The sequence below is a fragment of the Typopeltis vanoorti genome, chromosome 10, assembly GCF_054136105.1.
Source record: "Typopeltis vanoorti isolate ZY-2024b chromosome 10, IOZ_Tvanoo_1.0, whole genome shotgun sequence".
Lineage (NCBI taxonomy): Eukaryota > Metazoa > Arthropoda > Arachnida > Uropygi > Thelyphonidae > Typopeltis > Typopeltis vanoorti.
In genome coordinates this window covers 119,867,611-119,888,264 of record NC_143558.1, presented here as the reverse complement: position 1 = coordinate 119,888,264, position 20,654 = coordinate 119,867,611, and the positions used below count along the sequence as shown (strand labels likewise).

The 20,654-nt window shown below is 37.2% G+C and overlaps 1 protein-coding gene across 1 annotated transcript in view; it reads right to left on the bottom strand.

The window, feature by feature from the left end:
- The window catches only part of Dhc64C (dynein heavy chain, cytoplasmic), a 1,087,706-nt gene that overhangs the window by 1,057,217 nt on the left and 9,835 nt on the right, over positions 1–20,654 (bottom strand). Inside the window, exon 2 of the mRNA XM_090398628.1 lies at positions 462–567. Within this exon, the coding sequence (XP_090254754.1) occupies positions 462–567 (106 nt within the window). The remainder of the gene's footprint in view (positions 1–461; positions 568–20,654) is intronic.

The window sequence follows — 20,654 nt, the reverse complement described above, 5'->3', positions numbered from 1 at the left end:
GCTTCAAAAAATATTATAACGAGTGCATTTCACTTGACTATAATAGGAAATAAAAGGAAGAAATATACAGATTTTGTATTTCTCAATACAGAAAAAATATGAATGTAATGAAGAGTTCCAATGAGATTTAAAATTAATATGCTTCAAAGAGAGGACCATGCAATAGGATTTGAAGAAATCTGAAGAATCTAAGGAATATGTTATGAAGATTCCATTTGAGAGTTTCACTTAAAATTAATCAAATTAAACTTCTTAAAATTTTCTTAGAATCCTAGTATTTATAAGCATTCAAAAATTCTCTTTTCAACTGAAGTTCTTAGCGCTATTTGAGGACTTAAACATATAATTTATCTTTAACTTAACACCATTATGAAATACAGTATATTATTGTATCATACTGTACTCTAATATCAATTTATTATCAGAAGACAAAACAAGCTAAGATTTAATTTAATCATTACCTATTTATCTTTGGATTACCAAAATGTACTTCATCAGATATGATATAGGAAACATTTTCTTTCTCCTCTTCACTTTCTGCTGTTGATTCACCAACTTCCTCTTCATCTAAAAACAGTGTTAATAAAGCATTTATAATAAAACTCATTATTATTCCCACTCAAGCTCACAAAAGGTACACAAATACTGCATTAGTGCTATGAATGGACTAAGAACATTTTTTTAAATTTTACTTTATATTTTATTTATTATTTATTACTATTACTATTATTACGGGTAACTCCACGGAGTCATTAGACTCATCGAGGGAGGCCCCAAATCATATTCATCACAACTATTCGACATTCATACAGTATCTATCATACCTCGCCTTAAACTCATTCACTGTCACAGCATCCACCACAGACTCAGGGAGCGCATTCCACTCATTCACTACTCTAAAAGTAAAGAACCCAGCTCTAACACCTTTACTAACCACTTTTGCCCAGTTTCCATGGATGTCCCCTAGTATGCCCACAACTAGCCCTGTTCTCAAAAATATCTTCTGAATTAATTTTATAGAAACCCTTCAGTAATTTGAATGTCTCAATCATATCTCCCCTCCTCCGCCTATCAACCAATTTTTGCAACCCACAAATCCTCAACCTGTTCTCATAAGGTTCATTCCACAGACCTGCAATCACCTTGGTCACTCGCTTCTGGATCCTCTCCACCTCCTCCCCATCAAGAAGAAACCTAGATGACCAAATCTGAGCACAGTAGTCGAGATGGGGTCTTATCAAGGCTCGATACAGAGGAACAATAACCTGCTTGTCTCTGCTTGTTAACGTATTCTTCAGCAACCAAGTGATTTGATGAGCTGATTTGGGCACTTTTGCAATGTGTCCCCTAAATTTCAATTCCTTATCCACCAACACTCCTAAATCTCGTGCATCATCGATTTCCTGGAGCAGGGTTCCACCAATGCAGTAAACTGCCGTCAATCTTTTCACCCCAAATTGCTTAACCTTACATTTTGCCACATTAAATTGACATCCATTCTCCTTAGCCCAGACCTCCAATCTATCCAAATCATCCTGCAAAATTTTGACGTCATCTGCCACACTTTGCCACATTAAATTGACATCCATTCTCCTTAGCCCAGACCTCCAATCTATCCAAATCATCCTGCAAAATTTTGACGTCATCTGCCACACTTTGCCACATTAAATTGACATCCATTCTCCTTAGCCCAGACCTCCAATCTATCCAAATCATCCTGCAAAATTTTGACGTCATCTGCATTCACTATTGCCCTACCCAACTTTGCATCATCCGCAAACAAATGAACTGTTCCTCTCAGATCCTTTCCTATATCATTTATGAACAAATTAAACAGCAGTGGTCCAAGAACAGATCCTTGTGGCACACCACTAGTCACAGGCCGTCTTGTGGACTCTACTCCTGAGTAAACCACTCTCTGATATCTCTCCGTCAACCACCCTCCTATCCATCTCACCAACCCTATGTCCATCCCCATATGCTGCAATTTACTGATTAGAATTCCATGTGGTATCCTGTCAGAGGCCTTAGCAAGGTGCAGTAGAATCACTGTAAACCCATTACCCTTATCCAGTTCAGCCGTCACTGTGTTATAATACGTGAGCAAGTTACTGAGGCATGACTTACCCTTCACAAAACCATGCTGTCCCCGATACAGTATCCCATTTTCTTCTATCCAATCTTGTATTTTCCTCTTGACTATTTTCTCTAAGACTTTGATGATTCCTGTTATGCTGATTGGCCGGTAATTTTCAACAGCAGCCTTGGAACCACCTTTGTGCAGCGGAATTATTTTCCCCTCTTTCCACCCCCTTGGGACTGACCCAGTCCTGAGGCTCAAATTAAACAAAATGGTCAAGGGCACTGGCAATTCTTTAGCCGCTTCACGTACGACACGAGCTGATATACCATCCAATCTCACAGATGTATTGACATTGAGGTTCTGTAATAGACTAGTTACCTCTACTTCATTCATCACAATTCCAGTATAAGCTGTTGGTTCTTCCATTCCTGCAAAGTCACCACCTGGATGATATACTCTTGCAAAGTGCTCGCTCAGTAATTCCACAATATCTACTGATTCGGTTACCTCCCTACCCTCAGCATTTTTTTAAGATCATTCTACCATGAGCATTTTTCCTTTTACTTGCAACATATTGAAAAAACTGTTTGGGATTCTCTTTAGCCTGCGTGGCCAATTTCCTTTCATAATCTGCTTTTGCTTTTCTTACCACCCTTGTTACCATCCTGGCCTGAGCTTTATACTGTTCATGCGTCTGATGGTCACCCTTCTCCTTAAATTCCCTCCACAATTGTTTCTTTTTTTTGCAGCTCAAGCTTAATAGTGTTATTCATCCATTTAACTCCTACTTGATTTATTATTCGGACTCTTGGTATACAGTCAACCATTGCCTCCTGCAAACAGTTCTTAACCACCTCCCATGCACTATCAACATCCAGCCCTTGCAGTTTTACATGCCATGACATTGAGCCAACCACACACCTAAGCTTGTCATACTTACCAGCCCGGTAATTCCACATGTACCCTGTCTTAATTGTAAATTCGACTCCTTTAGCCACCTCCCAAGTCATGACCTTATGGTCACTCTCACCAATTGGTGGCAACATGGTCATGTTCGTTACAGCCACATTCTCAGTTGCAATTACTAGGTCCAGCACTCTCTGCCCCCTGGTATTTTCCACTACATGTTGCCGTAGATAGTTGTCCCTTAATAACCGCATAAAATCCAATTCCTTCCTCCCATGTGCCCTCTCCTCTTTCCAGTCAATGCTACCATAATTGAAATCACCCATAATAATTACCCTCCTTCCGCTCATTTCTTCTATTTGCTTATGCATACTATCCTCACCATCTATTCCATCACCTGGTCTATAGCAGCACCCAATTGTATATTTTGTTCTGCTAGATTCTATCTCACACCAAACAGCCTCAAATGTGCTTTTTTCCCCATCCTGCAGTTCAACTTCTATACTCCTTGGCTGAAGCTCATCAGCTATCATCAATAACACTCCTCCCCCCTTTTTATTCACCCTGTCACTCCTGAACACGCTATACCCGTCGCATTCAATCCCACTAGCTTTATCATCTTCTGTCAGCCATGTTTCACTAATACCAACAACCTGTGGCCTGGAAGTGCCAACCATGGCCAAAAACTCTTCCTTCTTGTTCCTAGTACTCCTGGCATTAGTGTACATGAATCGCAGAAGCCCATTTGTCCCATCCCTACTTTGATGCCTTATACTAACTATCCCATTCTGATTTGTTGTCCTTCGTACTTGCTCGGGCATAATATACTCATTCATACACTTAACTGCCTCCCTAAAGTCTGCATATCTACTCCCCCCCCCTTTAATAAATCTAGTTTCCCTGAGTCTGTACATCCACTTCCACATCATTCATCAACACTTTTTCAAGTCTCCGTACACCAACTGCATTCAAATGTAACCCATCCATCTTATATAAGTCCTTTCGCCCATCGAACTCATTCCACACATCCACAAATTCCACACCACTCTCCATGCATAACCCACGCATAAAGTCATTGGAAATTATGGCCCTCCTTCTAAACACTTTGCTGTCATACCACGGTAAGATACTCACCATCCTAACTCTTTCACTCTTCTCTTTCGCTACCTCAAATAACTCCCTCACATCCTCTATCATTTCCATTTTGTCCTCTTTCAAATCATTCGTTCCTGCCACGATTATCATCTCTTTCACCCTCTGTTTTTGCAGTCGAATAGATTCGCTGATGTCCTTTATGTTCGCACCCGGCTGGTACGACTTTGTTAAACTCTCAATTATTACACCTCTTAATAGCGAATCCCCATACAGCACTCGCTCCTTCATTTTATTGACGTTTACGAACATTCTATTATTTGCCGTCACAGACTTCCGCCGGTTATTTTCGGTTCGTTCAACACACATTTTTCCATACGCTCCAGTTTTCTTTTAGCTCTGTGTATTGCACCGTTCAAACGGGCAATTTTGCTTACTCGTATTTATCTCACCATTTTCATTATCGATCAAATCATCCATTCTTTCTGTATTTCTACCTTCATTTACACTTTCAGCGATGCTCTCACACCTATCTGGCACTACCACGCAATTCTCTAGCACACCACCATTTTCTACATTCTGACTATCGTTAACGATATCACTCTCGACACACGAAACACGCTTGAAATCCTCATTCTCATTACACTTTCTGCACATATTAACTCCACTATCACTTTCTAACCAGACGCCCACCGCTCTTCGCAAGGCATACATCTCACAGACAGCACATTGCATAAATTCGTTTACATCAAAACTCTTAAACAAACATGGCGACCTGGCCGCCATTTTTTTCTTTATCGGTGCCATGTGTACACTATCTTATCTTAAAAATAATAATTAAAATAACAGAAAACATGCAAAAATTTCACAGACACACCAAGAAACAAAAAGCAAACAATACTACTTAAAATTCGAGTAAAATATCTAACGTTAACACAAAATACTACTAATCTTTTCAGGAGCTCTCGACAATCTAATCGGTGCGACACCAAGCGACCAAATTATATTCCACTATATTATACGACAACAGAAGTAAATTCATTGAACTAATTAAAAATAAAACCTTGCAGTAATCTGTTTACTTAGACCTTAAAAAAATGAATTCCACCCACCAAAGGTTCCATAATCCAGAATGTGAGCAGACTAAGGATAATCCAGAAACTGATCTAGAGAACCAAACTTTTTTGAGCAACTTCATGGCAATAAGCAGGCTAGCAGTTTCTTTGGGAGAAAAAATTCATGTTTTCTTAAAAATATTCAGACATCCTTGCCCATAATGGAATATAGTAAAATGTTTTCAATTTCTCAAATGTGAACATTTACATGTAGTATCACAATACCCTCAAGAATTGTAGCTGTACATTCATTAAAGGTACTATGAGAGTACATGAAAGGTTTATATTACTTACTTTGCCAGGGCACTTTTTTCATTTATTATCATTATCTGGTAACCTTCATGGGATCAACAGACTCTTCATAGGAGATCCACTTAACCAGCAACAAGTCTATCATAATGAGTTTTGAAGTTATTTATACTACCTGCACTCAGGCAATGCATTCAACTCACTAACAACGCTCTACATAAAAAATATACTCTTCACATCCGTCTTCACCACATCTTTAACAACTTCCAGGGATGGCCTGTTGTTCTTCCCATCTCAATATCCACTCTTTTTATAATTTCTTCTGTATTAATCTGATAGTATCTCTTAACTTGAAGGCCTCCTCTTTACCTCCTATTCACCAACCTCTGTAATCCACATTCTCTCAAACAATTTTCATAACCAACACTCCAGAGTCCTGACATCACTTTGGTTGTTCGTCTTTGGCCCCTCTAGTGTTTCCACATCACAATGAAAACTCAGTGACCAAATCTGCACAAGATAGTCCATATGTGATCTGACGAATGCCTTATATAGAGGGACCACCACATAATTATCTCTACTTGTCAATGTACTTTTTATCATAGCAGTAACATGATGTGCAGTCTTTGCAACACATGTGATGTGCCTCAGTACTACTTCAGTCCACTGTCTGCCATCACTCCAAGATCCTGAATCTTATCTCATTCGCTTCCTGAAGTACAGCTCCACCAATAAAGTACACAGCCTTATATCTCTGTATCCCGAAGCGTAATAACTTTAATTTATTAGTATTAAAACTTCAACAACTCATTTGTCCAAGCTCAGAATCTATTCAAATCTTCCTGAATAGACTCTGTATGTTGTGCAGGCCTGCTGTAGAGCAGGCCTGCACAACATACGGCCCGCAATGCTATTTATTTTGGCCCGTCTGGCTGATTGAAATTATTTCATCATACGGGGGAATATGAAATTAGACGATTTTTTTCCTAGCATTGAGTTAAACTTTTACTAAGACTGCATGTTTATGTTCATGCGATTAATGTCACAATCATGTTTCTTTCAACTCGACAATAAATTGCATTTGGAGTTATTCCCACTGTCGCATTTAATAACAAATTATTACAATCGCTTCGAGGTTTTGTTAGAGCTAGTGTTGCTGCGGGGAAATTCAAAGTTGCATCTCTGTGATAACGACTTGATGTCTATGAACGAGAACGAATCTTATTACATAAAGATGGCCATGCCTTGACTGGCTTTGGCAGTGTAGTGGTTGGTTGTAGCTGGAGCAATACATTACATAACTGTTATCATAACCTGCATTACTGCGAGTTTTTCATCATTAGTTTTTTGTAATTAATATTGTCAATCTCGACACAATGAGCTTAAGTAAAAAGCGTAAAATAGATTCAGAACATTGAGCATTTAACCCTGAGTGGACAAACAAATATTTTTTTACATTGTTTAAGGACAAAATAGTGTACATTGTTTGCTGGGAATCGATCACTGAGCCAAAAGAGTACAATCTGAGACATCATTTTGAATCGAAACATCCTAACCTTTGCAAGTTGGATGCAAGTGAAAAGCAAATAAAAGCAGCAGTTATTGAAAGTCCTTAGTAGTGAGCAACAAGCCTTAAAAAAGTGACATCTGCAAATGAAGTTGCCACAAAGGTAAGTTTAAAAATATCACAAGAAATAGTTTGTGCTGGCAAATCATTTGCTGAGGGAGAGTTGATAAAAAGTGTCTAATGATTGCCATTTCCGAATTGTGTCCTGATAGGAAAAATAATTTAAAATACGTTTGTCCCGTATGACTGTTCAAGCACAGGGTGGCTGATATTGCTGGGGATCTTAAAGATAACCTGCAAAAATCAGCTAGTGAATTTGTTTATTATTCGCTTGCTATGGATGAAAGTACTGACGTGAAAGATACTGCTTTTAATATATGCAAGATCATTAATAAGAATTTTGAGGTGACAGAGGAGCTTGCTGATTTGTGTTCAATGAAAGGAAGAACAACAGGAAAGGAGAATGCAGAAAATGTAAAGATGTAACCGAAAACTATCCTTAAATTTCAAGAATTTAGTAGGCAGTTTGCACTGATGGTGTCCCATCTATGTGTGGAAAAAATTGTTGGTGCTGTAACATTTATTGAACAGTATGCAGGTAAACCATTGACAAAATTTCACTGCCTAATTCATCAGCAGGTGTTATGTTCAAAGGTTTCGCAGTTTGATCATGTGATTAAAGTAGTATTTGCTCATGTTTCAGACGTTTCTAGAAGACAATGATGCCAGGTACAGGGATCTACCATACCACACTGATGTATGTTGGTTGAACTGCGGTAAAATTTTGTCACGCTTTGTCGCTCTAAAAAATGAACTAGTTGAATTTTTGGAATCTCAAGAAGATATGGAAAAATTCCCAGAAATAATGGATGAAGAATGGAATCAAGATTTATTTTTCTTATGTGACATTTTGGGTCACTTGAATGACCTTAACTTACAGCTTCAAGGAAAAAATAAGTTTGTTTTTCAGTTAATATCTCTTATAAAAGCATTCAAAATGAAATTAAGTTTGTTTGAAAATCAACTTGCTAAGGGGGATATGTCACATTTCTTAACTGGTCAATAGAATATTCCATCAGAATATCATTCAATGGTGGGTGGAAACTATACGAAGCACATATCACTTCTAAGTGAGGAGTTTCAGAGAAGAATGCCATTGAGTAAATTTTAAAGTGATTGAGGATCCATTTTCTGTCAAAGCAGGAAATTTACCTGTCGAACTCCAGATAGAAGTTATTGATCTCCAGTGTTCTGAAAACTATCGGGTCAAGCATAGGGAGAGTACTTTACAATAGCTTTATTCTATTTTGGATCAGGATGAATTTAAAAGTTTGTTGGATACTGCCTACCAGGTATTTTATATGTTTGGGAGCACATATATTTGTGAACAAACATTTTCAGTCATGAACTTGAACAAAACCAAACAGCGTTCACCTTTATGATATCAATTTAGAGGCCATATTAAGAACACCAAACTTTGATAAAATAGTAGCAACAAGAAATGCAAAGTGTCACATTGTGACATTTTAAATGTAACAATGTGACATTCCGTCACTGATATTTCATTGAGAATAAGTGTGATATTCTCAGTGAAATTATTAGTAAATTTTGTGTTTATGTGGTTTTTATTGAGAAATTTTGCAGCTACATCTGTTTGTAAATAATTTTGATTATAATTTTAATTGTAACTCTCTAAAAAATTTAAATATGCATATTAATTAGTATTTACTGTAGACCTACTAACAAATTTACATAAGTTTAGCTGCAGTTGACTAGTCTAAGATTCAGGGTCTGAAGTGATCTGGCCCTTGGTCAGGTTGTCCAAGTTGGGTTTATTATTATTATTATTATTATTATTATTATTTGGCACCTCCAGGGAGTCCAAAGACTCATCGAGGGGGAGAGTGCCAACAGCATCGAATGATTGGCCCTCAAAGACAATCAAGTTGTGTAGGCCTGCTATAGAGTAAAGATCAGCACTACTTCTGATAATGCTACCAAGCTTTGCATTATTAGCAAAGATTTGAAGATCCCCAGTCAATCCCATGAAATATAATTAAGTTAAATAGTAGGTGCCCGACAACAGAACCCTGTTGCATGCGACTGGTCACCTTCCTTTTCTGAGACACAGCTCCAGAATACACAACTTGCTGATATCATTCAGAGAGCCAATCTATCTATCCAATATACTATCTATTCCTATCCTCTGCAGCTTGTACATCAATTTATCAAGTCGTAATCCATCAAATGCTTTTACCAAGTCCAAGAATATCTGTATATGATATTCTTGGACATCACTGTATATGATTCTCTCTTATCCAACACATTCACCACCTTATCATAAACATAAGTAGATAGTTAAAACAAGATCTGCCATTCACAAATCCATGTTGACCATCATAGATGATCTTAAGTTCATCAACTCAATCCTGTATTCTATTTCTAACCAAATTTTCCAACACTTTGATCACAACTGCAGATATACAGGCGAGTCTATAATTGGAAATTTCTGTTCTCGAATTTTCTAACTGCATTCATCCAAGTAGAGCTTGGTCACATCTTTTTATCCATTCCTGCATCAATGTCTAACCTATTCTACTCAAGTCACCATACCACCTAAGATAAGCTCTGCTCACATATTTCTGAATGCTAACAATGTCAAATTCCTTCCAAATATTTTTATCTTCAATATAATATCACTTATGCCATATGTCTACTTCCTAAATTTTTCTCACTGGTATGACATCTAGTCTGGTCAACTAACTTCTAACCAAGCTCTCAAATCAATAAGTAAAAAATTTGTTTGAATGCCATCTTGTATCCAGCTACAGCAGCATTTAGAGTAATCTCTTATTCCATAAAAAATGGATTCAGTTGACTCCATATCATCTTTGCTAATTGTCATCTATTTCCATGTTTAATTTGCCATTTTCCCCAAAAACTGCCTAAATAGTAGAAATGTTTCACTTGTTCTACATGTTTTAAATTCAGGATGGAGCTGGCCCTGCCTATTTTTATTTATTTATTTATTTATTGCTGATTTTCATAACTAAATTTATTACAGCTGTTACTCAATTTATTTAAGGCCTCTTTCAGAGACTTGCAAGATTTACTTAAGAAAATATCTGCATAAAGTAAAAAGCTGAGATTAACATCTCCACACAGATGTGGAACAGCAATAAGATAATATAATATGCACTCTTGTCACATATCTGATTTTACAAACTATTTTCCTGTGCCTCCTTCAAATCTAACTGCTGTAGACTATACATTGTATATTAACTTGATAAATTATATTCCTTTGTTTAATCCTTTACCCAAATGTAAGTAAACAAAGTTTGTGTGTGAATCTTGTTGACTAATGCTACTGACTTCACATCAAGTGCCTAGGTATCCCCATGCAAAGCACAATTCCTTTCTCAAGTATATAGTGCAATGCATTATGGGAATGGCCACTAACTAGACTAGTTTCGACCACTCAATCTTACTGAGCGACTCGAACAGGACTACTACTAAACTCGTCACTCCAGAGCAGAATTACTTCAAAGGAGAAATTTAGCAGTGACTCCACCCAGTGATTGGAAAAACTTACCACTGAAGCAGAACCACTACTCCCCAGGAAGCAAGTCTGCCATTAGTAAGAGCCCAAGGAAGATACAAAGATTCAATTAATGTAGAAGTCATATTCCCCATATTATTAAGAGACCTCCAGCAGGGAGTCTGAGACTCATCGAGGGAGGCTACATACCAACATGCACCAGCTGTCATACTTATACTTGAATTCATTCACACTGCTTGCACTCAGAACATCCACATATGTACAAACATATGTGGATGTTCTGTACAAGAAGTAAAATATTATATCAACTTATTAGTAAAATACTCTGGAGAGTAACAGTTGCAGAATTTTTTTTTTCACTTGGTTACAAAATAAATTGAATTTTAATAACTATGCATTATTCATTATAATACTAATATCACACAGACATAGTTGAAAAAAAATTCTCATTAAGAATGATTAAACCCAAAAGATTAAATTTTAGTTCAATATTGTAAACCATCATCAGCATAATACAGTTGAAAATTAAAAATTAAACAATGAAAGTATATGGAGAACAGAATCTCTTTGTATACAGCAATAAGACAAAAGTAAAAATCAATACTATTAGGATCAAATGATGTGCGAGTGCAAGCAATTTTTTAAAAAAATTGTAATATACATCCAGTGCTTGGAAAGAAGTCAACACATACACTACGATGACTGCAACAATCCTATGGGGCATACTTTCCACAAGTGTATGATAGCAATCAATGGGAATTTGGGATAATTCTTTCTGTAGGCATGTTATGAGGTCCTGAACTGTTATCAGCTGGACATCCCTTGATCTCACCCGATGCTCCAATTTATCCCACAGATGTTCAACAGGGTTGAGAGAGAGATCAGGGCTCTGGTGAAGGCCAGTCAAGTGTGGTGACGTTCATGTCCACAAACTACACGATTACAGCAGCAGCCTTATGACACGGAACATTGTCTTGCTGAAAGAGAATGGTCATTTCTGTAGAAACATCACAAAATAAGAAGCACTGCATTGTCCAGACTGTTCAGATATATCTCTTGGAGTTCAATGTTCACGGCACTACAAACAGAGGTCTGAAGCCAAATCAGGAAAAACAGGACCATACCATCACACCGCCACCTCCATATTTCATAGTTGGGGTTAAGCACTCTGGTAAGAGATGGTCATCAGGCATCCATCATGCCTGTCAATCTGCTTGATGGAGGATGTAACATGATTCATCACTCCATAACACAGCTTCCAAGCTTCCACAATCCACTGTACATGCTCTTTTGCATCACTGAAGATAACACTGCATTTGTCGGTGGGCCTCAGTTCTGAATGTTTTTTGTGCAGATTCTTGTTCCAGTTGATGTCCGGAACTCCAAAATCAATGTGTTGGCAGACGAATGGTAGTTTTTATATATTATCCTGCATAGCACCCTATGGTCACATTTGGCAAGTATGGTAGGCCATCCACTATGGGTAGCAATTGCAGTTGATTCCCTGCACTTCCATCCAACCATTTCACCCAGACACAGTTGCACTGACTTGGCAGCCACAAACATAACATGACATGATGCACTTTGTCCATGGGAGTACCTGTTGACTTCTTTCCAAGCAGTGCACACACACACAGGGTTTGGCTCATAAGTCACAAAGCAGTTTAAAATGTGAATAACTTTTTTGATTATTAACTTTTTCATTTTATTTTAGGTATTCTAAGGAATGTTTAGGAAATTAATCATTGAAAAGTTCACAACCCAGCAATTAACCAAAATCGTACAATTTTATTTTGAAAATCAGTTCTTTTTATCAGAAAAGCAGCAGCGAAAGTACCAGAAAAATTATAAAAATACCATGTCAGCAAAACTTGTGAAGAATGAAATAAATGAATTTCTAAATAGCACCTGTATATGATTTAATCACACACAAAAAAGCAGTAGCAGTATTCAACAATGGAACGAACCCATTCACATCTTTAATGAAAAGCAATTTCAAGTATAGAGATATGACAAAATTTCAAAACATGGAAATTGAAAAATGTGACTTATTTGTGCTGCCTATGGTATAACTGAAAATGCAAAGGGTGAACAAACAGAGATTTTGAGTCATTAAAGAAAACAATTCACAAGAATGAAGAGTTGGTTAATTGGTGCAAGCCAAAACAGAATAGCCCAAAATGAATCCCAGACATGCAGAAGTGTTCTGCATGTCTGGGATACAAAGATACACAATCTCTCAAAACTTGTGGTGAAATACCATCTAGTCCCAAAGCTTTACTGACATCCAGAGTACTCAGTATCTGAAACACACTCTCCTCCTGTACCTCTAAACCTTGAACCAGCCCTATCCCTCTAGCATTAAAACTGACATCTCTACGATGAAATACTCCAATAAAGTGTTCATTGAACAATTCCACTATGTCCTCTGCATCAGTCACTCTATTCCCATTTTTATCCCACAATATCATTCTTCAACAGTCATTTCTTCTCCTACTGGCCACATAGCTATTAGTGTGGGGGATTTTCATTTGCTTAAACTTAATTACGAATTCGTTATTATAAGACCTCAGAGTAGTAACCAGCAGAGGAAATAACATGGCAGCGGCTTCGTCATTCCATGAATTTAATTTACACTTCAGTCGTTTCGTTAAGTGTGAGGTGTTATACAGGGTGTTCGGGATAAATTTGACATATTTATAATTAATTATATTTTTCCGTAAGTTACATGTATTAACACACACTTCTCTTCATTTAAAAGTTTGGACCCTTCTTCATTCATATACAAGATGTCAGAAAGGATGGATAGCTGGAACCCACCTGAATCATGGAAGAGAATAACTTGTATCATGATGATTCGTGCCCGCCATCAAAATAAGGATATTACGACTGCTGCCCAATGCTCCCTGAATACAGTAAAAACAATCAGGCATGAACTAGAGACTTGCAATGGTGACTACGAGGATGTAGCAAGAAGAAAGATCCCTAGCAGACGATCTGATTGCGTTCGTACAGCAGAATTCCTCGCAAATCTGCAGGAACAGGTGTTGAAGAACCCTGGCATTGGAATTCGGGCTTTGTTCGTGGAGTTGCTAACTGTAGTCAAGCCCTGGATAACAAGGGTAGCCAATGGTAGGCCGTATGTATGGCAGCAGGATTCGGCCCCTTGCCACACCTCTGGGAAAAGTCAAAAATGGTTGTCTGAAAATTTCTACGACTTCACCAGTCCAAATGTTTGGCCTCCAAACTCCCCAGACCTTAACCCCATGGATTATTTTGTATGGGGCGCAGTTGAAAAAGACACCAATCGCACTTCCAGTAATACAAAAGCCCAGTTAATGGATAAAATTAAAACAGTTTTTGCGGCCCTTCCCAGGGAGACTGTAGCATCAGCTTGTTCGAGGTTCCGAAGCAGAATTGAAGCTGTGATCGATGCTAATGGTGGTTATTTTGAGTAAATCTTGTTGATAGTATTGTAATTAACTCTGCCTGTAATGTTTTTTTGTCAATTCATTAAATTTAATAGATACAAAGAAGATTTTCTTTTTCCTTACGAAACTGTCAAATTTATCCCGAACACCCTGTATGTATTCTTTCGATTACATAAATGATTTGTAGATGTTCATGGTGGATGGAAGGAGGGTGTGTGTGCGAAGTGTGACCCGAACAAAGAATTGATAAATGCAAATATGAAATTGATGACAGAAAGTATTAGTAGCGAGAATGTCGCAGGGAAAATGAGTGCACGTTCGAAAGAGAAGGATGGTGTGAAAGAGAGGCGAAAGAATGTTAAAAAAATCAGTAAAAAAGAAAATGAGTGATTTAAAAACTGTAACAGATATCAAAAAGGATGAAAGTGAGGCGAGAGTGGCGGAAGGAAAGGAAATTGAGAGAACGAATGAAACTGGAAATGGCGTGATGCAGGAATCGAAAGTGGAAAAAATCGAAGGAATGAATGACAGCAAAAGTTGGACCGAAAGTACAGAAGCACAGAAGGATGAATGAGAGTGAAAGTGAGAAGAGGGTGTCGAGAGTTAGAAAATTAGAAAGAATGAATGATAGAGAGAATGTGATGTGAGATTCGGAAGTTGAATTGGATTGGATGAGGAAAGGGATGAAATGGATGTGGAATGAAATTAAGAAAATTCGGGTAAAACTAATCATGATGGCACGAAAGATGAGCAAGTGGCATTATATGGCGACTCCATTATTAAAGATGTGCTGGATGATAATAAAATAAATAAAAATGATTACATAATTTTAGCAGGAGACTTAAATGCAAGAATTGGAAACACGAAAATTAATAATAATATAGGAATACATGGAGAACACACTCTAAACAGAAATGGTAAAAAATTGATTGACTTTGTAGTTTATAATACCTTAAAATAATGAATATCTTCTATAAACATAAAGACATACATAAATATACTTGGGCAGCAAGAGGATGGAAATCAATATTAGATTACTTCATATTAAATGAAAAGACATCAAAATTTTCACTAGATGTTAGAGTTCACAGAGGATATGAAATAAGCAGTGACCACTTCCTTGTTAAAATAAAATTAAGATTACCACCTAAATGGCTACAAGTAACAAGAACAGAAAGAAAAATTGAAACATTTGTTTATAAAACTAGACTATTGAATGACACAAATATACAATGGCTATATGAACAAAGAATTAACCAGTATATAGATAAAATAAAACAAAATGAAGAAATAGAAATAGAATGGCTTAATATAAAAACGATACTAAATGCAGCAGCAAATGAAAGCTTAGGAAAGACCAAAAAATTCAATAAAAGAAAAAAACTGAAGATCTGGGATGATACAATCAAAGAAATAATCAAAAAGAAAAAAGAAGCCTATCACAAATGGTTAAGCAGTAAAAGATTAGAAGATGAAATAGAATATAAAAGAATAAGAGTCATAGCTAAAAGAGAAGTCAGAAAAAGACAGAGAATCATGGAATAAATTTGTTTCTAATTTAGAACATGATTTATATAAAATAAGACCCAATGTATATAAGATTTTGAAACACCTAAATGCAGATACCAAAGAAAACAAAATTAAACACTGAATTGAAATTAGAAGAATTTCTAAATTACTACACAGAACTGTGGACAGACAAATATTTTAAAAAAGACAACTGGCAAACAATTAACGAAAATGAAAAGGAAATAACTGAAGAAGAATTAGAAATCAGCCTGAAAGAAACAAGAAACGGAAAATCACCTGGAGAAGATAAGCTAGGTTCAGAACTATATAAATACGCAGGAACAAGATTCAAAGGAAGACTCTTATTATTTTTAAATAAAATCTACTCAACTGGTATCCCCCCAATAGAATGGAAAAAAGCAATTGTGATTTCTATCTTTAAGAAAGGTAATAGAGATGACCCTAAAAACTATAGAGGTATCAGTATACTAAATTCATGTTACAAAATATACAGCAGAATCTTAAATAACAAACTAATGAAATATTCCGAAAACTTTATTCTAGAGGTACAAAATGGATTTAGAAAAGGGCGATCATGTATAGACCCAGCCTTCTGCCTAAAATTAATAATAGAGAAAAGAAGAGAATATAATTTAGAAACACATATTGCATTTATTGACTTTGAAAAAGCATTTGACAAAGTTAAAAGAAACATATTATTTAACATATTAAAAGAAAGACAAATACCAAATAATATCCTAAAAGCTGTCACAAGTATATATGAAAATAATCAAATACAAATAAGATTAAATCATGAGCTACCATATACAAGAGATAAACCAAGGGGTCCGACAGGGATGTCCCCTCTCAGCAACTCTTTTTAATATCTACTTAAATGAAATAATAATAAAATGGAGTAAAAATTTACATCAAGGAATTAAACTTTCGCCTACAGTTAACTTAAACACTCTCCTCTTTGCAGACGACCAAATAATAATTACAAATTCTGAAGATAACTTACAGAAAGCTATTTTAAATCTAAATGAGATATCCAAAGATTATGGTATGATAATATCAACGGAAAAATCAAAAACTATGGCCTTTAAAGGACAAGATCCAGCAAGAACTAAAATAGTATTAGATAACAAGATCTTAGAACAGGTGAATTCATTTAACTACCTAGGATGTATGATCACTTATGAAAATGAAAAAGATATAAACATAAAAATTGCAAAATATTTAAAAATAACAGGAGTAATTAACTCTATATTTAAACCAGACCTAGTTCAAAAACAAACCAGGCTAAAAGTATACAATACATTAGCCCTACCGGTCTTAATGTATGGAAGCGAAATCTGGACAATAAAACAAAAAGACAAACAAAGATTAACAACAGCAGAAATGAAGTTTATGAGAAAAACTGCAAATTATACCCTATTTGATCACAAAAGAAACGAAGATATTATGAAAGAATTAAATCAAGAACCAGTAATTGAAAAAATTAAAAAATATAAACATAGATGGATGGAACACGTTCAAAGAATGAAAACAGAAAGATTACCAAAACAAGCCTTAAAGTACAAGCCATTAGGAAAAAGAAAACCAGGACGTCCTCTTAAACGATTCACCGATGACTTCTAAGGCCGGAACAGGCCATACTAGGCCTAAATCCTTGATACGTATGATGATGATGATGATGATGGATGATAGGATACACAAGGTATGTTTTCCAGGTGGTAAAACGAGTAGAGTGAATGAGGCATTGGATATGAGGAGGGAGCGAGCAAAGGAGTTGAGGGTTTTAATCAGCACAAATGACTTGACAGAGGACAAAGAGCAAATCAGAATGAATATCAGGAGGCTGCTTAGAAGGATAAAAGAGAATAGTGTGACAGGAAGAGTAGTCAGCGTGTTGCCTAGGTATGGCTGTGGTGAGATGAGGAGGAGGAGAGCAAGAATTATGAATGATATGCTGGCTGAAATGTGTGAGGAGACGGGAGTACAGTTTATTAATATGTGGAATGAGTTTGAAGGAGGAAGTGAACTGTATGGAAGTGATGGACTGCATTCGAGTGGTTATGGTGCGAGTTGCTTGGAGAGACTGCTGCTGGAAGGTAGAGAAGTGAGTAGAGTGAGAGAGAATGAATCAGATCAAGCAGGAAGTGATGTGGAAGAGCAGGAGAGTAAGACAGGAGAGATTGAAGAGGTGGTTATGAATGAGGAAGTGAGTGGTATGAGTATAGAAAATGAGAGAATGGGTGTGCAAGAGGAGCAGGGAGGCTCAGGGTGGACAGGGGTACACAGCGTGAGAAAGGTGGATGCTCCGAAAGGAGGTGAGAGCACGTAGACAGGAAAGAAATGGGATGATCTGGGATCAAGAGGAAACAGTTGGAATTGAAAAGGATTTTAAAATGAATAAGCAGAAAGGAAAATGGTCCCAGTCGAGCATGGGGAGATCACATCGAGTGAGTGGTATCAATGGAACTAGCTGTAGATCCAGAAATGAGCTGTTGTGTTTATATACACGTGCTAGAAGTATAAGAAACAAGGCAGATGAAATAGTTTTGCATTGATTGTGTCTGTTTACCCAAAGATTGTCAGAATAAGTGAGACACGGTTGGAAGAGGACGACATCCTGATAGGAATAGAGATGGAAGGGTATGATGTGTTTCATGAGGATAGAAGGGGTAAAAAGGGAGTGGGAGTGCAATTGATGATAGAGAAAGAGTTATGTCCATACAAAGTAGAGATGCAAGAGGGAAATAGTGCCAATGGTTTTAAGGCAGTATGGTGTGAGATAGAGGTGAATGGAATCAAATACTTGGTTGGATGTTGTTATAGACCAGGTAATGTGGATCGTGGTGATAATGAAATGTATAATCAAATTAGACAAGCAAATAAGAAAAGGGTGATCGTTATGGGTGATTTTAATTATGGCAATATAGACTGGAATGATGAGATTGCAACTGGAAGTAAAGAAAATTAGTTTGAGTTTTTGAGGGCTAACTCCCTCTGACAGTATGTAACAGAGGACATGCAAGGATTGAGGGCCTTGGATTCGGTCATCTCATCAGAGGATGTAATTATAAATGAGGTGTCAAATCATCCACCAATTGGCGAGAGTGACCATGAGGTGATTACCTGAGTCGTTGCCAGCAGTATGAAGACCTCTGTGAGAAAAGGGTATATATATGTGGAACTACAAGGGGGGGGGGGAGATTATGAAGAGCTCAGGAGACAGCTTGCGGGTGTAATGAGGAATTAGCTGGAAAAGAGATCAATGCAGCTTGAGGGATTTTCAAAAACCATCTAGTAGATGGAATCTCTAAGTGTATTCCAAGGGGTGAGAAGGTTAAATAAGGTAGATGTGAGATGGATGAATAAAGAGATTAGGCATGCGATACAGAGAAAGAGGGCAATGTGGAGGCAGCATAAGAGAAGTGGAAATAACCAATTCCATGAGGTCTACAAAGACCAGGCAAGGAGGTGACTTGGTTGGTGAGGGTAGCTAAAGAGAGGTATGAACAGCAGTTAGCTAATGAAAAAAAGAATCCTAAGGAGTTCTTTTGATATGTAGCCAGCAAAAGAAAGAATGATTATGGAAGGATAACAATGATAGGAGAAAATGGCATAAAGACATTTGTTGCAGAATGTGTGGTGGAGATACTTAATGAGCAATTCATTAAGGTCTTTCAATCTTGTAAATGTGACCATGGAGAGATTGAGAGCAGTAGATGATGGGGAGGAGAGACTGACTGTAAGTGAGCAAGAGGTGTATGGGAGAGTTGAGTAAACTAGATGTTAATAAAGCTGTGGGACTTGATAATATACCACCATGTATTCTGAAGGAATGTGCCAGGGAGTTCGCACCTATCTTGACATTTTTTTTAATAAGAGTCATGTACTCGGTCAAGTCCCTAAGGAGTGGAAGGAGGGCAAGATTGTGCCACTTCATAAAGGAGGTGATCGAACTCAAGCATCAAACTATAGGCCTATCTGTATGTCAGGTGTTGTGGTTAAGTTGTTGGAGAAGCTTGTAAGAACTAGGATCCACAGTTGGGTTGAAAACAATGGTATTATCTTTGATGGAGAGCATGGATTTGCTAAAGGGAGGTCATGTTTTAGTAATCTACTTACTTATTACAATAAAGTGACTGCTTCCTTGGACAGAGGAGAAGGATACACAGTAATATACTTAGATTTTGCAAAGGCTTTTGATAGAGTACCTCATGATAAGTTGACAGTCAAACTAGAGCAGATGGGGGTTGGATTAGATTAGTGCATTGGATTGGAGACTGGCTATCTGATAGGTATCAACAAGTTGTGTATGGGGGGTGCGATATCCAGGAAAAGGAAAGTCACTGGTGGAATGCCTCAGGGGTCTGTTTTAGGGCCATTACTGTTTAACTTGTATATTATTGATATTTGCGAAGATTTGGATGGAGATATTTAGTTGTTTGCAAATGATGCAAAGTTGGGACAAACCATAAAGAGTAGTGAAGATGTTGTGGCCTTACAAGAAGACTTGAATAAATTGAATGATTGGGCACAGAAATGGGGATGCGAGTTCAATGTTGCAAAATGTAAGGTTTTAAAATTTGGAAAACAAAGATGGGATGCAGAATTTATGCTTGGTGAGGATATATTGTTGGAGGCGGAAGAAATAAGAGATCTGGTTGTGATAGTGGACAAGGATCTGAAATTTAGGGGACACATAGCCAAAATTGTGAACACAACACAAAGGCTCTGGGAATGATGTGGAGGACACTGACGTGTAGAAGTAGGGAGATTCTTGTTCTGTTGTATAAGGCTTTGATTAGGCCACACATGGACTATTATGCCCAGATTTGGTGTCACCTGGTTTTCAGAAGGATGAAGAGATGTTGGAAAGGGTCCAAAGGCAATTGACTAAGGTAGTTTCTGACCTCTGGAATGTCGAGTAGGAGGAAAGATTGAGAAGATGTAATTTGCAGAGTCTGGTGGACAGGAGGAAGAGGGGAAATATGATAGAGATCTACAAGTTGGTAAGGGGTTATCATAGGATCAATGCTGGAGAAGTTCTACAGAAAACAGTGGGAGATCGGGGTAGAACCAGAGGTCATCCCTGGAAACTGTATACAGTTTCCAGGGTGTGAGTAGGGGA